This window comes from Ambystoma mexicanum, chromosome 5q, assembly GCF_040938575.1.
Source record: "Ambystoma mexicanum isolate Mex_15411 chromosome 5q, UKY_AmexF1_1, whole genome shotgun sequence".
NCBI classification, from domain to species: Eukaryota; Metazoa; Chordata; class Amphibia; order Caudata; family Ambystomatidae; genus Ambystoma; species Ambystoma mexicanum.
Genome location: NC_090933.1, coordinates 687647219 through 687664734, shown reverse-complemented (window position 1 = coordinate 687664734; position 17516 = coordinate 687647219). Strand labels below are relative to the sequence as shown.

At 48.5% G+C, this 17516-nt stretch overlaps 1 protein-coding gene across 1 annotated transcript in view; it reads left to right on the top strand.

Annotated features, from left to right (window-relative positions):
- ARFGEF1 (ARF guanine nucleotide exchange factor 1) overlaps positions 1-17516 on the top strand; it is a 1973034-nt gene that overhangs the window by 1601838 nt on the left and 353680 nt on the right. The window contains exon 29 of the mRNA XM_069621149.1: positions 4551-4681. Within this exon, the coding sequence (XP_069477250.1) occupies positions 4551-4681 (131 nt within the window). The remainder of the gene's footprint in view (positions 1-4550; positions 4682-17516) is intronic.

Sequence of the window (17516 nt, the reverse complement as noted above, 5' to 3'; positions counted from 1 at the left end):
AAGAAATGTAAGGGACCCTGCTGCATTTGTATCAACTCATGTTTTGCATTTTTTACATCTTTAATTCTCTATGTTTACACTATATTGTTGCTTTATATTATTTTTCCTGTGATACACTTTGTCTAACAATTAAATGTGAATGTTTTGCACTCAATTGATGAATGGAAATGTGATGTATACCTTTTGAAATTAGGTAAACTCATTAAAAATCCTTTTGGGTCCGAATATATTCAGGCTCACCCTGATCATCTGTTATTTGCGCTATTTTGATCAAAGCAGCCAGAATCCTTCCACAAAGTCCTACAATCATACAACATTTTTAAAAAAACACACCCGCTCTGAGTAAAAACACTGCAAAGTGCACACACACACAAAATGTCCACCTTCCCAGGAGCAGATCGGCAGATTATACAGCGGATCTACTCCCAGGGAGGGCAACATCTGTTGCCCATACCTTTGGTGTCCGGAGGGGGGAAGAGGGCTGCTTATTATACTAAGCGGCCATCTGCCCCCACTTCAAAAAAGGCATGCCTGGCCATTTTTATTATTATCCACTTATATTGCGCCGGAGCCCGCAGGCATCATGGCGCAGAGAAAGAAAGAAGGGACAGGGGGAACAGAGGATGGTCATCAAGTCTGGGAGTGTATTACTCAAATACAATCGTTTTCAGCCCTTTTCTGAATTTCAGTACGTTATATTCATTTTTTTTCTTATTTTTTTTCCAATTTATATTTATTCTTTTAACACTTACATAAACAATGAATCAATGTACAATAATATTAATCTAAAGCATAACACTTATATGAACACGTCATAACAGTTCAATTTATAAAGAAACATAACAGAGAGAAGGAAGGTGAGGAGGGGAGTAAAAGAGTAGAGAAAATGAAGATAAAGAGAAAGAAAAGGAAAGCAAAAAGAAAGGGAAAGGACAAAAAACTAAGTGACAATTTTAGAATATGAGTGAGAACAACTTGCATGTCATTAAAAACCCCCAGATCAGCTCATATATTTGATGTTGATCTTTATCATTGAAGGACACTTTCTCCCTCCTAGATAGGAGAAACAAACTCTGCAGCCAATCATCAATACAGGGGGCAGTATCGCTCTTCCAGAATTTCAAAATCTCCCTTAGCAAGAAGGAGGGCTCTATATGTCCAGAATAATTTACCACTAGTCAATTGAATATCTGAAGGAAACAAGCCCAACACACCAGGAAGTGGGTCACTAGGTGGAGATAGACCCAAGACCAGGTCTATTCTCTGAAAGACACCCTTCCAGAATAGCTGGATCTTCCTGCACAACCACAACATATGGAATGTGGTGCCCACATCACTTTTACAGTTCCAACAGACATCCTCATTGCACAGCTTTCACGTCTGCATCTTCCAAGGAGACCAATAAAGATAGTAGTTAATTCTCTGCTGAGTGTACCGTAGTTCTAAATCAATTTTGTATTTATTTGGACCTGCACATATGCGGTTCCATTCAAAATCTGAAAATAAGCAACCCAAATCTGAATCCCAGTTTCCTCTACCGCATTGTGGTGTTAACTTAAAGAAAGAAGGTGAGGTAAATTTGTATAGAGTGGATGCAGAGAGAGTCATGGTCTTAGAGAGGAGTAAGAGTGCAGGTGGAGCGCGCATTGCAGCATTCATTGATGAGAAAAATCAGCAAAGAGGTCCCACAATACATTATAATGGCGGATTTCCACTGCCTTCAGCTTATATTTAAAGCGCAAGAATTCAAAATCAACCATATTGTGACCATCATGGACCTGTCCAATTCCCCAGATACCTGCTTTTTTGCCCCGAAATCCACACTAAAACATGGTTAGCCTGTTTAACAGCTGGGTTTCTCCACAAACTGGAATCTGTACACAGTAAATACTTCTCATCTCATTACATCTACGTCATTCTTTCACAACATGCTTTATAAAAGGTGGAGTCGTACCAACCGGCAACCTCTGATCAGTGAACAAAAGAATATCTAGGGGTGTAGGCGATAGTCTCCCTCTCAATTTTAACCCAGCCTGCACAGTTAATACGGTCAGACGCAATCCAGTGATGCAAAGTACGTAACGTAAATGCAGTGTGGTAACGTTTTATATCAGGATAACCAAAACCACCTAGATGTACCGGTCTTTGAAGGACATCCTTCGGGCCCCGTGCACAGCCACCTGCCTCCACACAAATGTATTCAAGGACTTATTAATACTTAAGAGTAGATTATATAGATATGGAGCATACTAAAAACATATAATAGTTTTGGGAGCAAAGTCATCTTCACTACGTTAACCTTGCCCCAGAGGTTCAGTTTTAATTTTGCCAATTTACAGCAGAGTCTGTCTATTTCAGGCAAATATTATTCACAAGTAGTGACTCAATATTCCTACTGACATGAATACCCAAGTACTTGAAGCCAGAGTCAGCCCACACTTCTCGACCCACATTAAATAACCCTCTATGACATGAAAGGGAGATTGGAAAAATGTGAGTCTTTGTGATATTCACTTTATAATTAGAGATCCTACCAAATTCTTGTAATGCAAAAAGAAGTTCTTGATATGAGCGCTCTGGGTTTAAAATGAAAACCAAAAAAGTATGGTGTTTACTGCACGCAAGACTTTAGGAAGTTTGTTTCATAGAGTGGCACCCGCGCCCAGCAATGCACTTTGTTTTTATGCAAAGCAGCCAGCATCCTTTTTGGCTGCCCACATACTCCTCCCATAAAATAAAATTTTAAAAAAAACTATTTGCTTCTTCCTAGGGCACTGCCAATCTGCCCCCACGGAGGGCAAAATGACATGCCCCATCCATTTGAGGCAGGAGGGGGAGAGGACCACTCCCTTCCCTTTCAGAAAACACATCCTTGGTGTTTTAGTGCCCCCAGCCCCCAAGTAAAATCCATACATTTGCCACTGTAAAAAATAATAATGCTGGTCCCAGGAAGGGCACCATAAACTAAGCGGCTCCCACCCCATCTTCATGTGAAGCATCCCATGTGCTCTAATGGTGTCACTGGGCACGGCTCGACCGACACACGCCCAGCAATCAATCCTTCACGGTAAGTGTCGTTAGAAAGGGTAAAGTCTTTCCAACAACACCTCCCTTGATAAAGCCGCATAGAAATGCTGGAGATCGAGGGAGAAACTTCCCTTCTCCTTCCATGCTGCAGCTGAAAATGTCTGTGCCATGTAAAATTACATTCTGTGTCACCTCAGCGCGCATTAAGCATGCTGACGTGAAACTGAATGAAATGCAGTTTCACAGCGCAGCGATCGCACAAACTCAAGTCCTTAAAAGTACGAGCTATCTCTTCCAACGCACTCCAAAGGTAGTGCAGAGGTCAAGATGGCTCGTCCTCAGCACTTAATGGGTAAATGGGGAATGGAACCCAGATCTCTTTACGTGGGAGGTAAGAATTTTACCTCTGGGCTCTTTTGGCTGTGCTGCTACTCTGTTGTGAGGGAGGCTAAAGCCTTTCCCCCCTGCAAGGTATTTTTCTCTCTCCACTTTGGCAGCGCATCTCGCTCCATGTTACCAGCTGAACCAGTCGCTGCTCTCGTTCACAGTGATAGAATGGCCAGATCTCCCCCTCCAAGTCAGCAACTCGCAGGGTCAAAGCGCCCCAGGTTGTCACAGGTTCCCCACAACTCTTCTGGCATCTCTCCACTGAGCTGCGCAGCACCAATGACATAGCTCTCTCTCCTCCAAACTGTGCAGTCAGATCACTGCCAGTCTCCCACAGGGAGTCCGAGTTATGTTGTGTGAGTGTGTCGAGGGAAAAACCTTGATTAATCCCAGAGTCCATCAGAAGAACAAATTACTTATCAATCAGTCATGTTCTTTCTGATGAATTAGTAAGTCTTCCAACTGAGTTCTCATGCACTTCCATCCTACTACACATGATGGATAGGCTATTCACCTATTGCCGTTTTACAGTCCTTTAGCTGAGGCTGCCAGGGAAAATGGCAGAACTGACATCATAGGGTACTAATGGCTCAATATATACTGCTCCTGACATATCCAGTGTCATGGGAATTCATTGGTGTCGGGCATTGCCGCATTGTGCCCCCCTGAACCCCTGCCCCCTGGTGGCAGAAACTGTTTCATTGACACCTTGCACTGGAAGATATGTGTATGTAAAAATGCTGAATCTGTGCGAGGTTGAACTAATCAATTAGAAAGAAAATGACAGTGAGGTTGTTTACTAGCAGTGCCAAGATACATCCTTACACTTGACTGCAGTGAATGGCTTCACTATAAAAATATAGAATAGAATGTTTGGATTGTAAAGTCTTTAGCCTCCCTAGTTTAGAACTCCAAAGGTTTTACTTGCTCCGTTACCTGATAACCATGTGCTGTAAGCATGTGCTGTATCATCTGATAAAATCTCACAATTTCACTAGGCCCATCTATTTACAATTGCCTTGTCCGAAGTATTTCTCCTTCATGCAAATTTAGCTTTCATATATTGTGCATGTAAAATGCGTTTGACACATGCTTTTGTACCATTTCAATATTAATCTCTTTTCTCCCCTCTCAAGGCCTTCAAGGAATACACAAGTGATGATATGAATGTAGCACCTGAAGACAGGGTATGGGTGAGAGGATGGTTCCCAATTCTCTTTGAGTTGTCCTGCATCATCAACAGATGCAAATTAGATGTAAGAACCAGGTAACAATCAGAATTTGCAATTAAAATTTGAACGGATTGTTTCCCATTGTTATGTAATGCTATCGGTTGTTGTATTCATCAATATATACATAGTATCCTTGCACCATTAATAGGAGTGTGACTGGTTGGGATCAACCGAATACACAAGACTCAGGTTTCCAAATTAACAACTTATTTTATTTCACACAAAGATGGATAAGGGAAGAACTACAAGAAATAATTATGATTTTAAAAAATCAGGATGGCCTCTTCAGCTGTACTAAACATGCAGTGCCCAGGGTGGGAAATGCATGAAGGTAAGAGTGGGGGTAAAGACATGTGTCTGGTGATCTTTGACCTTTCCTGCTGACAGGATCGACTCTGGGGGGAAAAGTGTTGGGTGGAGGATTAAGCAAATATGTGCCCAAGGGCTCCTTAACATAGCTTAAAACTAGATTCAAGTTCCCTGCGGTTCAGATCCCAAGATCACTAATCCCATTAGTACCTAAAGGCTAATTTCCAAACGTCTCAAGCACTGAGCATCCTGTGTTCCTTTATGGGCCCCTCTGATTGCTCTGCTTCTCTTTGGGCTGTCTCTGAGGTTCTGCGTTTATTCCTCCCCTTCAATTCCCTTGTGTGCACTTTCTTCCTGCAGGTGTCCTCATTTTGATTTTTACTGTTTTGTTTTGTAAATGAGTTGCAGGAGGTCTCCTGAATCCACCTCCTAGCTGACGAATCGAGGAAAAGCCGTTGTGAGGAAATGTATCCCGAAAAACAAACGTGATACGGTATCCTGGGTTCTGAGTTGTTGTACCACATACCTACCAGCAAGAAATTACTATTCCCCCTTGGTTTAGAGGCTACTCATAACTGTTTCCAGTAGGTGTTTCTATCCCTAGACCCTGCCTAGGTGCTTGTCACACTGATGATGTTCTCACCCAACAGACAGTGGTCACCCTCTTGGGCTTGAGAAAACTACAGGTCAGATGCTCTCCTCTGGACCTCTTTTCTCCTGCCACAGTTATTGCCCCCAGCTAGCTATGAATAACTCCTTTCGAGGGGATTGGGTCCTCCGACGTATTCCATATCTATGACAGGTAATGTCCACAGCTGTGCTGCTTCGGAAAATCTTTGGCGTCTGCGTCCTGCGTCGATGACATCGATGCGCCGTCCCCGAGGACCTCCTCCGACGGCCGACATCACCCGATGTGATAAGTAGGACACACGACGCCCATAGCCTCAGTTCCGTTTTTTCCGCGAACGTGTTCGCTTCGTGAATCTTGGTACGCCTCGACTCATTGGAGTTTGCTGTTTTCAATTCTCGGTTCGCTGAACCTGTTCGGTTTGTTGAGTAGACCTGTTCGTGGCGATGTCTTCTTTGTCTTCAACCCCGCGTCCGGGCTTCAAGAAATGCGGGGACTGTGGGTCCAAGATGTTGGTCGCGGACTCTCACAATGCCTGCCTCTGGTGCCTCGGGGAGGCCCACGATACGGACGACTGTGTCGACTGCCAGTCGCTCACGGCAAAGGCCTTGCGGGAACGCAAGAAGAAGCTGTCGGTAGGCCGAGTGTCTAAGCCCCGGAAGTCGAGGTCTGTGGGGCTTTCGACGGATGACTCGAGGGGCGACTCTCCGCGTCATCGTCGGAAGTCCAGTGGGTCTCCTTCAAGGAGTCGGTCTCGCCACTCCTCTGCCTCTTCGAGGCATTCCCGGAAGCGCCGGCATAGGTCGCCTTCCCCGTCCTCTTCCGAGGACTCCGCCCGTCGGCGGGTCGCTTATCCCTCCATGCAAGCGACACCGGAGGAATGGGCTTCCTTCAGGAAGCAGATGCTAGCGATTCTTGAATCGCAGGGCACCGGTCCGTCCGCGCCTCCGAGTGGGGTCGGTCGACACCGGTCGAGAGACACCGCTCGTACGCCTTCGAGCTCGGGTGGTCTGCACGGCTCGCGGGAGAGGTCCCGCTCGGACAAGGGTAGCCGTTCTGGCCATGCCTGTTCCAGGTCCCGGTCCTCGATGCGCTCGAGACCGCGTGATCCTGTGCCGTCTTCGAAGATGTTGACGCCGGTGGCGCCGAGGTCGTCGACGATTTCTCTCGAGGCTCCGCCTCCGAGGGGGTTGTCGATGCTGTCGGCGCCTAGGTCGTCGAGAGACACGCTCGGAGCTCTGGCTTCGAGGCCTGTGTCGACGCCGCCGATGCTGGCGGTGCTGCAGCTGACGCCGATTCACTCGACGTCGACGCCGACTCGTTCGGCGCCCTCGACGCCTTTCGAAGCGGTGGTGTCGGAGGGGCCCCGTGGGACGGAGTTTGCCCCTAGAAAGGCTCTGGCTAAGGTCAGGCACTGCTTTGGTCCCCAGAGGTCTTCCTCTCCCCGTCTGGAGTACATTTCAGAGGGTGATGAAGGCTCTGATGGCGGCTTGGTTCCGGTTACGGTTCCCGATGAACTTATCTCGGGCCATAGCCAGTTTGATGACCTGCGGCAGTCGCTGCATGATGCCAGTGGACTGGACACCTCTCCCGAGGTGGAGTTTTGTAGGCCAGAGCCTGGCACTCATGCCGATTCTTCATATCGGCGCCTTATGTCTCGGGTCACCGAGTACTTGGGTTGGTCAGCTTCCCTAGGGGAGTTCGTTCAGGATGATCTCACGGACATCCTTGATCTCGGTCCCCCCACTGACCTGGTTTTGCCTTTTCATATGGCTCTGCAGAGAAGGGTGGCGGCTTGGACTGCTCCGGAGAGTCTCCCGGCAGTGGGCAAGTCTTTGTCGCGAAAATACCGTCCAGCCAGTAGCGACCCCTGCTACTTGTCTAGGCACCCCACTCCGGAGAGTTTGGTGGTGCAGGCGGCTACGGCCCCGGCAAAGCAGGCATCATATCCTACCATCCCTCCGGATAGGGACGACAAACGTTTTGACGGCTGGGCGAAGAAAGTGTTTTCTTCGGGGGGTATGGAGCTTCAGGCGGCCAACTCCATATGTGCCTTGTCTCGTTTCACACACACTCTGTGGAACTGTGTTGCATTAGCGGCTGAACATATTCCCGAAGGGGACGAACGGGATGGTTTCCTTGCTATGGTTCAGGATGGCAAGGATGCCATGTGTGAGGCCGTTCAGTCGGGTTTGGACTTGGCGGATTGTGTCAGCCGGTCCATGGCGGCGAGCACCGTAATGCACAGGTTTGGTGGTTGCGGAAGTCTGGGTTCGCTCCTGATGTGCAGTCCCGGCTCCTCAACATGCCCTTTGACGGTGAACACCTTTTTGGCAGCAAGGCTGACGAGAGCCTTGAGAGGTTGCAGACCTCCAAAGCTGCAGCGAAGTCGTTGGGCGCTGCAGTTCTCCAACCTCTGCCTTTTCGTCCTAGGGGACAGCAATGGAGGGGAGGTTCCTTTCGCTATTACTCGTCCTTCAGTAAAGCGAGGGGAGCTAGCAGTCAAAGAGGCCATCGTAAGAGTGCCAGAGGTGGAAATAAAGGTACTTGAGGTGCCAAGGCTGCTCGGGCAATTGCCTCTTTGCCCTCGGGCAACGCCGCAGCCGCTACCACTCAGTCATGAGGCCAGGTCCCATGGTTCGCCGGTTGGGGGAAGGCTGGCGCAGCATCTTGTAGAGTGGCAAGCCATTACTTCGGATGTGTGGGTTCTGGAGATCATAAGCCACGGCTACTGTCTTCCTTTTCGGCAGAGGCCCCACGACAATCCACCAGGGAACCTCTCTTTGAAGTGTCCGGATCCGCTCCTTGCGCAGGAAATTCAAGCCCTGCTGGAGAAAGGCGCCATAGATCTGGTGCCTGTAGCAGAGAGGAACAAGGGATGGTATTCCCCTTATTTTTTGATTTTGAAGAAAGAGGGGATTGAGACCCATCATGGACTTGCACGGTTTGAACAAACTCCTCAGGAAGGACGAGTTCAAGATGGTGACTCTTTCTCAAGTCCTCCAGGCCCTTCAACTTCAGGAATGGTTGGTGTCTCTCGACCTCAAGGATGCTTACTTCCATGTGCCGATCCATCCCAAACACAAGAAGTACCTGAGGTTCGCGGTTGGCGACTCGCACTTTGTTTCGGGTCCTGCCGTTCGGATTGACCTCCGCCCCGAGGGTTTTCACCAAGCTGATGGTGGTGGTGACAGCGCATCTCAGGAAAGGGGGGATTCACGTCTACCCCTTCCTGGACGATTGGTTGATCAGGGGGAGCTCTCCCGAGCAAGTCCTGGATCATCTGTCCGTCACCTGCCACTCCCTTCACAGGCTGGGCTTCTCCCTCAATTTAAAGAAGTCCCATTTGACACCAACGCAGCGGCTCCAGTACATCGGAGCATGCTTGACACGTCCCTGGGGCAGTGTTTTCCTCCTCAGGTGAGTTCTTGAGACTGCTCTGTCTCATGGCATCCTGCATTCTTCTGGTGCCAGAGGCTCCTCTGCGGATGAGATCTTTGCAGTGGGTACTCAAGCTCCAGTGGTCTGTCCTCCGGCAGGCTGTCGGACCCTGTTCAGGTGCCGCCCTCGGTAGTCCGGGACCTTCTGTGGTGGGCCGTCGAGGGCAATCTGAAGAAGGGGGCCCCAATTTGGGTGCCCTGGCCGGAGGTGACGATCGTGACAGACGCATCCCTCACGGGATGGGAAGCTCATGCCAACGAGTTGACAGTCAGCGGTCATTGGTCTCCGTCGGAGTCCAGACTCCATATCAATCTGTTGGAGCTGAGGGCCGTCAGGCTAGCCCTGAAGTCTTTTCTGCTGACTGCGCGGAAAGAGTGTCCTGATTCTAACGGACAACATGGTGGCCATGCATTACCTCAACAAAAAGGGGGGGCAGGGTCACTTCCGCTGTGCAGTGAGGTATTGCAGCTCGAATTCTGGCTGTTCATCTGGCCGGAGACGACAACGTGACGGCGGACGCTCTGAGCAGGCAGAGCTCGATCTCTCACGAGTGGGAGCTGGCTCAGGAGATTCTCCTGGAAATCTTTGCCCTTTGGGGGACCCCTCAAGTGGATCTCTTCGCCTCCAGTGTCAACCGGAAGTGCAAAAGGTTTTGCTCGCAGGAATTTCCTCCAAAAGGAGCCTTAGGAGATGCGTTTGTGGTGGAGTGGTCATTCCCACTACTATACGCGTTTCCTCCAGTTCCCGTCATCCCGCAAGTGCTGTGGAGGTTACGGAGGTTCAGTTCCCGGATGATCCTCATTGCTCCGGCGTGGGCCCGGAGGACGTGGTACCCGGACCTTCTCGACTTGTCCATCTGCCCTCCACGTCGTCTTCCCTACCGAGACGATCTGCTCTCACGGGAGGGGGGTCAGGTTCTCCATCCAGAGGTCCGATCCCTCAATCCCTCAATCTTCATGCTTGGCTTCTGAAAGGTTGAGGTATAAGGATTGGGACCTCCCTGAAGACGTGATGGAGGTGTTGCTCTCGGCCAGGCGGCCGGCAACTAACTCTCTGTACCGTTGCCGTTGGAGAAAGTTCTGCGACTGGTGCAGAGTTCAGAATGTGGATCCTTTTGAATGTGACATTCCCATGGTTCTGTCTTTTTTGCTTTCTTTGGCCCACAGGGGCTTGCAAGTGGGGACCATTAAAGGTTACCTGGCGGCGCTGTCCATATTTAAGCGCTCGTCTGAAGAGTGTTCCTATTTTAAAATTCCTTTAATTTCGCAGTTTTTGAAAGGGCTCACTAATGTGTTCCCTCCGTCACCTTTTCTGGTGCCAGGTTGGGATTTGAACCTTGTTCTTAAGTTTCTTATGGGTGCTCCTTTTGAGCCTTTACATTCTTGCCCTTTGAGACTGTTAACTCTGAAAACTGTGTTTTTGGTTGCGGTCACTTCCGCTCGCAGAGTGAGTGAGTTACAGACACTTTCAGTTAAGCCACCCTTCACTGTGTTTCATAAGGACAGGGTTGTCCTTAGAGTTCGTCCTTCTTTTCTTCCGAAGGTGGTTTCGGAATTTCATTTGAGCCAGAAGGTTGTTCTTCCGGCGTTCTATCCTCCTCCACATCCTGGTAAGTAAGAGGAGAGGCTCCATAGGCTTGATCCTAGGAGAGCGTTGAGCTTTTATATTTCGCGCATGTTCCGGGTTAGAGTGTACGATCAACTTTTCATTGGTTACGCTGGAAAGCGCTTGGGACAAGCTGTGACGAAACAGACTTTGTCTCGTTGGATTATTTTAGCTATCTCCGAGTGTTACCGCTTGGCGGGGTAAGGATCCTGCGGCTGGCTTGCGGGCCCATTCTACCAGGGGAGTGGCTGCGTCTACTGCTCTGCAGAGGGGAGTTCCTATTCGTCACATCTGTGATGCAGCCACCTGGGCTTCAGTACATACTTTTGTACGTCACTACTCCCTCGATTCCATCAGAGGGCAAGATCTGGCCTTTGGAAAGGCAGCTCTCTATTCCGCAATTTGAATTGGGCATGCTAAATTTGTATTCTAAAATTCTTTCCCACCTCCTTGCTTGGTACTGCTTTGGGAGTCTGTCATAGATATGGAATAAGTCGGAGGACCCAATCCCCTCGAAGAACAAGTTACTTTCTTACCTGGTAACGTTCTTTCGATGGGATGGTCCGACTACGTATTCCATATCGCTCCCTCCCTGCCATCCCCGCTGCAGAATTTCTTTTGCGATTGCAGCTTGCGTTCCGCAAGGCCTTGTGTGTCTGACTGGCAGAAAACTGGTGGCACACGTTCTAGGGAAAAAACTATAACTGAGGCTATGGGCGTCGTGCGTCCTACTTATCACATCAGGTGACGTCGGCCGTCGGAGGAGGTCCTCGGGGACGGCGCATCGACGTCATCGACGCAGGACGCAGACGCCAAAGATTTTCCGAAGCAGCACAGCTGTGGACATTACCTGTCATAGATATGGAATACGTCGTCGGACCATCCCATCGAAAGAACGTTACCAGGTAAGAAAGTAACTTGTTCTTCTCTGCCTGACAATCACATGATTGTGCCATTTCCTCCAGCAGGCTGATTGTAATTCTAATGGATTGCACACTCATAGATTCATCATCTTAGGTATGCAATGGGTAGTGGCAGCTAGCATGAACAATTCTTCTAAAGGGGAGCACAGTGTACTGTTACGCCGACCCTCTCCGAACGTCCACACTATGGTAGTGTAAATGGCGCCATCAGTGCATGCCCTGTGATCACGGTTCCTTTTTCCATGAACTCATCATGCTGCATCAGAATAACTGCCCCATACCTTTGCTATAGCTGATCTCATACGTAAATAGTGATTTTTTTTTCTTCTGTGGTGTGTCCCCTATTATCTTTTTAGCCTATTCCCATGTGATGAATTTTTTATCTGGAAAAAGGTCCCCAAATTGGTTGCCTTTGTTTCCCTAATGTGTGGCTATTTCAGAGTCCAGTGTGGGAGGGATATAAGGTGCATCCCACAGTGGCATGTTTAGATTATACAATATCTCCCTTCCACTTGACCCGGCTATCCTGGCCCAGGCAATGCACGTCATTAGAGCTGGATCGGTAGTGTTGTTATGTCTGGGATGTGGTACTACGGATTTATGTAGAAGTTTCACTGGATTTTCGATGCGTGTTTCGGTCATAATGCTTTGTGGGAGTAGGTAGGCTGTCGCCCATTGCGTTGCGTAGTGTGCTTGCGCTGCCAGATGATACATTTTGAAATCTGGTGCTGCCAGTCCGCCTTGGGAATAGTGATTTGTGAGTTCCATCCAGCTTACTCTAGATTGGCCATTCCACACTAATGTTGTGCAAGCTCCCTGGATTCTCGAGAAAAAGGTTCTACCCGGCCACACGGGTACAGTGCTGAATAAATAAAAAAGTTTAGGTAGTATTATCATTTTGACTAGTGCGAGTTTACCCATTAAAGAGATCGGCAGAGATCTCCACCGTTCAAGCTTAGTGCAAATTGCCTCCGCCAGTGTGTCGTAGTTTAATGTTCGGACTAACTGTGGTGTTCTCGCTACCTTTACCCCCAAGCAGACCATGAAGTTCTGAAGGTTTGTGATGGCATCAGTTAGTGGGAATATTTCTGATTTAGCAGCGTTTAATTTTAGGCCTGAGTATTCCCCAAATTTACAGACGGCACCTAGCACTTTTCCCAAGTTCCGTTCAGGATTTCTCAGATATAATAATTGTAAGGATGAGGCAGGAAGGCAATGAGGTAATAACTTAAAAAAGCCTGCCTTTATTCAGGATTTAAGAGTCTAAGAAAAATAAACTAAAGTAGGGACTTAGTTCAGTCTTCTTGTTCGTTCTGCTGTATGGCTGAACCAGTGGATTATGCCGGTTAATCCGCATACGCCCAGAGAGTCTCCGGTGTGGCTCGCTCTCTTCTGCTATGCCGTTCTGCAAGAGACCGGGAAAAACACACACAGTCCATCATTGGTTTCTACTTTATATAGGGGATGGAGGGGTTTAAGCCAATCAGGAAGGTCTTGGTCTACTTTTCTATAAATATCCCCATAAACCCCGTCCCCTTCATTTCCTAACGAAGATCGCCATGGTGCCTTTACCGCCAAGACTGGTGAAACGCGAGCGGCCGCTACCTCTGAGCAACCTGGGAGCTCGGACACTTTGAAAGCGCTGCTGCATGTAAAGAAAGGTGAGTGTTCTGATATCTGTTGGGACAGGGGAGCGGGAACTGCAACGCCACTGTCCCCCGTTTCGCCCTGCTCGGCGTCAGCAAAAGCTCTTACTACCGTCCTCCACATGGCTGTTTGTAAGTAGGAGCCAGAGATGCCGTTGTATTTCCCCTTTTGTGGGTTTCTCCGCGTCAGGGTCCCCCTTCACTCCCTCGCACTTCCCACCCCTGCCACTGTGCGGCAAGGCCAAAGCCCCTTCCCGCACAGCCCCTCGCTGTGGCGTGGCTGTGCTGGAAGTGTATTCACATCCTCTCGGCTCCTCCCCACGTTCGTCTTGAGAGCCCGCCAGCTGTCGAACTTCCCTTGCCTCATTTCTGCTGCAGCTGAGACCTCCGTCTGAGGCCCTCCCTGCTGTCATTGTCCCGATAATGGAACCTTCGTCCGAGGTTCTTTCTGCTGCATGATCTTGTCACCATCCTGCTCTGCATCCTTGTCATCATCCAGTTCACAAATCTATCAGCAGCATATAGTGTGACGCTCTCCGTTCTGTACGCCAAGGGGATTCCCAACTTGTTACATTTGGCCCTCAATAGGTCTGCTAATGGCTCTATTACTAGAGCAAATAAGCGAGGAGATAGTGGGCATCACTGTCATGTACCACCCATCAGTTTTAATATTTCCGACAGGTTACCATTGACGCATACCCTGGCATATGGTCGTGTGTACAATATCTTGACCAACTTTATAAAGTTGTGGCCGAAGCCATAATTGTGTAGGACTCTGAACAGGAATGGCCAGTAGACCGTGTCGAAGGCCTTCTGCATGTACAATGCCAGTGCAACCCCATGTGTGTTTTCCGGGATTACAGCTAATATGTCATAACAACGATGTATGTTTGTTGCCATGGACCTGCCTGGTATGAATCCCGCCTGGTCTTCGTGGACCATGTGCAGCATAAGCGGGGTTAGGCGTATGGCCAAGATCTTAGCAAAGATTTTCGCATCTGTGTTAATTAGGGAAAGTGGTCTGTAGGAGCCGCATTCCTCAGGGCTTTTCCCAGGCTTAAGCAACAGAGTGATAATTGCTTCCCGGGTCGTTTCAGGGAGTTCTCCAGTATCCAAGGCCTCGGTCCAGACAGCGTGTAGTCTGGGCACCAGGGTGTCTACACATTCTTTGTAGAACTCTGCGCCTAGGCCGTCGGAGCCTGGTGCCTTACTGTTTGGTAGCGTCTTAATTGCGTCCGCTATTTCAGCCAGAGTAATCAGGGTTTCTAAGGCTTCTCTAGCTGTGGTGGAGAGGAGCGTTGTAGGAATGTGTGTTAAATAATAAACTATGACTTCTGCTGTGGCCACGCTTTTAGGGGAATATAGATGCGAGTAGAAATCATAGAAGACCTTCTCTATCTCTGACTGATCTGTCACTACCTTCCCGCCTGGACGCGTTATGCAGGGGATATCGGTGCTACCTCGCTCCCCCCTCACCAGTTTAGGCAAAAGCCTTCCAGGCCGCTCCTGTTCTCCATAGCATCTTGCCACGGCTGGTTTGTCGAAATAGCGAATTTCTCTATCTGCTGCCGCTCTATATTCTTCCACCTTATTCTTAATGTTCAGCTTAATTTGTGGATTGGAGTTTGACATATTGTTCCTGCAATTTCTCCTTCACTTCTCTTTAGTTCTCTAAGAATATCTTTTAATACACCAAATTCTGTGGTCATGGCTATTCCCCTTATGTATACCTTAAAGGCCTGCCTTTCACAGTTTTCAACTGTGCCCTCATTGTGTTCATAAAATTCTGAAATGTGTTGATTCAGTGTGGTTTTATATACATGATCTGTCAATGCTGTTGCCTTAAATCTCCAGGGGGGCCCTCTGTGGTGTTACTGTAGGGATATGCATCGAGACCTGAATAGGTGAGTGATCGGACATTGTTCTGGGATGTATTTTAGTCTTGGTCACCCAGCCCAGTGCCTTCTGGGACAGTAGCCAGACATCTTTCCTGGAATGCATGTCGTGCACTGATGAATAAAACGTATAGGCGCGTTGCGTGCCGTGTAGAGAGTGCCATGCATCTCGGAGTCCTAGATCTTCCATGTGACTATGGATCATGCGGGCAGCGTTGGTAAGCGTCCTGGGGGTGTCTGATGTTCGGTCTAGATGCGAGTCTAGATTAGTATTAATGTTCCCCCCGCAGATTATTTGGGCTGTGGGATATGTAGCAATTTTTCTGAATAGTGTGGCGAAAAAGCCTGGGTCATCTATGTTCGGACTGTATATATTAATAAGAAGTACCTCCTCCTCTTCCAGCGTGCCATGTACCAGCAAGTAGCGTCCCTCAGGGTCACTTTCCGTGCCGTAGTGTGTATAGGGGATTGATTTGTGTATCAATGTCAACACCCCGTGCGCCCTGCATGAATACGTCGTATAGTGACGTTGAGGGCCCCAGCTAGGGGCTATTTTTTCTGCTTGGTGACTTAGCAGATGGGTTTCCTGTAGGAATATTATCTGGGGTCCTAGTCTGTTGATATATGCCATTATCTTTCTCTTCTTTACCGGTGCCCCCCGCCCCCTTACATTCCAGCTTAACAATGTGATCTCATTGGTGTCAGCTGCAGCCATTGGTGACTAGTCTGCTATTCAAGTGTTGAGTCCAGAGTCCTTTTGTTGAGTGTTTGAACAATCCGTTGATCTGTATATGTGCTTTTTTAACTTAAACTCCCCGTGTAACATACCCGACCCCCTCTCTCACCCTCATAGTTCCCCGAACTTCAACTATGTCTCCCCTTGCCAACTCCCCAGACCCCATTTCCCAAATTGGTTTCTCTAAACGTGCGCCTGAAACAGGGGGCTACTGCTGTGATGGCCAAGGCCATTTTCCAATATAGTTCTACCCATAGTTCTGTCAGTCTTAGTTGTTACTTGTACACAAGTGAGTTAATAGCATCTTTTATGCACACTTGTTTCAGATATATGTATGGGTCTGTCTTATAAGACCAAGATGCTCTTCCATGAATTTATACTCGTTGTCATCTTCCTGGCTGCATCTCCTTAGCGCTTAAGCGTGTTACAGTGATTTGTTCCCATCTTTGCTCTCGGTGTTCAGTGATTGCTTCGATTGTAACGGGATGTTTAATTCCACAAAGCTGGTTGCTTCCTCGGGGAACGTGAAAAAATACATTTTATTGTTGTATTGCATGCAGAGCCTTGCCGGATACAACATCGCATAGGGGATTTTTCATTCGCGGAGCATCTTTTTTACTCCTATGAAGGAGCGTCTCTCCTGCTGAACTGCGAGTGTGTAATCAGGAAAGATCCGAACCGCGCTGCAGCCGAGTTTCAGTTCTTTATCTCTGGAGGCTTTCAATACCAGGTCCCTGTCTCTGTAGTTCCTCAGCTTTGCGATAAGCCTAGGGTAAGTGCCCAGTTTAGGCCGTGGCGCTAGCAACCTGTGTGCTCTCTCAACCATGAACATGGGCATGGGCGACCAGCCAGGGTCTCAGAGTAGGTCCTTGAGTAGGTTTTCAACAGCGAGCTCCATCGAGCCCTTGAGTGTTTCCTCTGGTACTCCAATTATACGAATGTTATTGTGACGCGTCCTAGCTTCTAAATCTTCGCATTTAAGTTTCATCGTTCCTAGGTCTTTTGCCATTTCTGTCACCGTGTTGCGTTGCGTTTCCAGCGCTTATTCCATAGTGCTAATGCGAGTTTCCGCCTCCGTGATGCGACCAGTGACTTTCGCCAGCTGATTCTTAATAGTAGCTACATTTGCATTGATTCCGTCTAATTTGCCGGTCAATGACGCAAAGCCCTGTTGCATTGACACAAAAACTGCCTGGGGATCCGTGGTCGCTGATGGTGCCGTGGTTGTTTGTTGAAGTGTCTGATCTGTAATTGTCTCAGCCATGTTCCCTGTCGTATATTTCTCTATGGTTCCTTTACCCTTTTTGGGGCCTGCACTTTTGAACATCGCCCACAGGGCGTTTTGGGTGTTGTTCCGAGATGTTTCCCCTTCATGACTTGTATGTGTATTGCCTGTGTGCACTCCAGGGTGTCTGTTTGCGGTTCACTATGGTTTTGGCTCCTCTGTCACCCGTCACTTTTCCGAAAGGTGCGGCCAGGATCTTTTTATGTTGTGTTGGCTCACTGATGTGTGTGTTTCAGATGTCGCTGCAACTACGTTCCTGTTATTTGGTTCACATCAGAAATTCATTTTGATGCTATCTGTGCAAAGTTCTCATGTGCCCTGTGTGACGCGCCCGCTGGCGGGGGATCCCCCGATCACACGGTTCGTTGCGGGTTGATGTGTGCCTCCTTGTCTGGAGGTGTG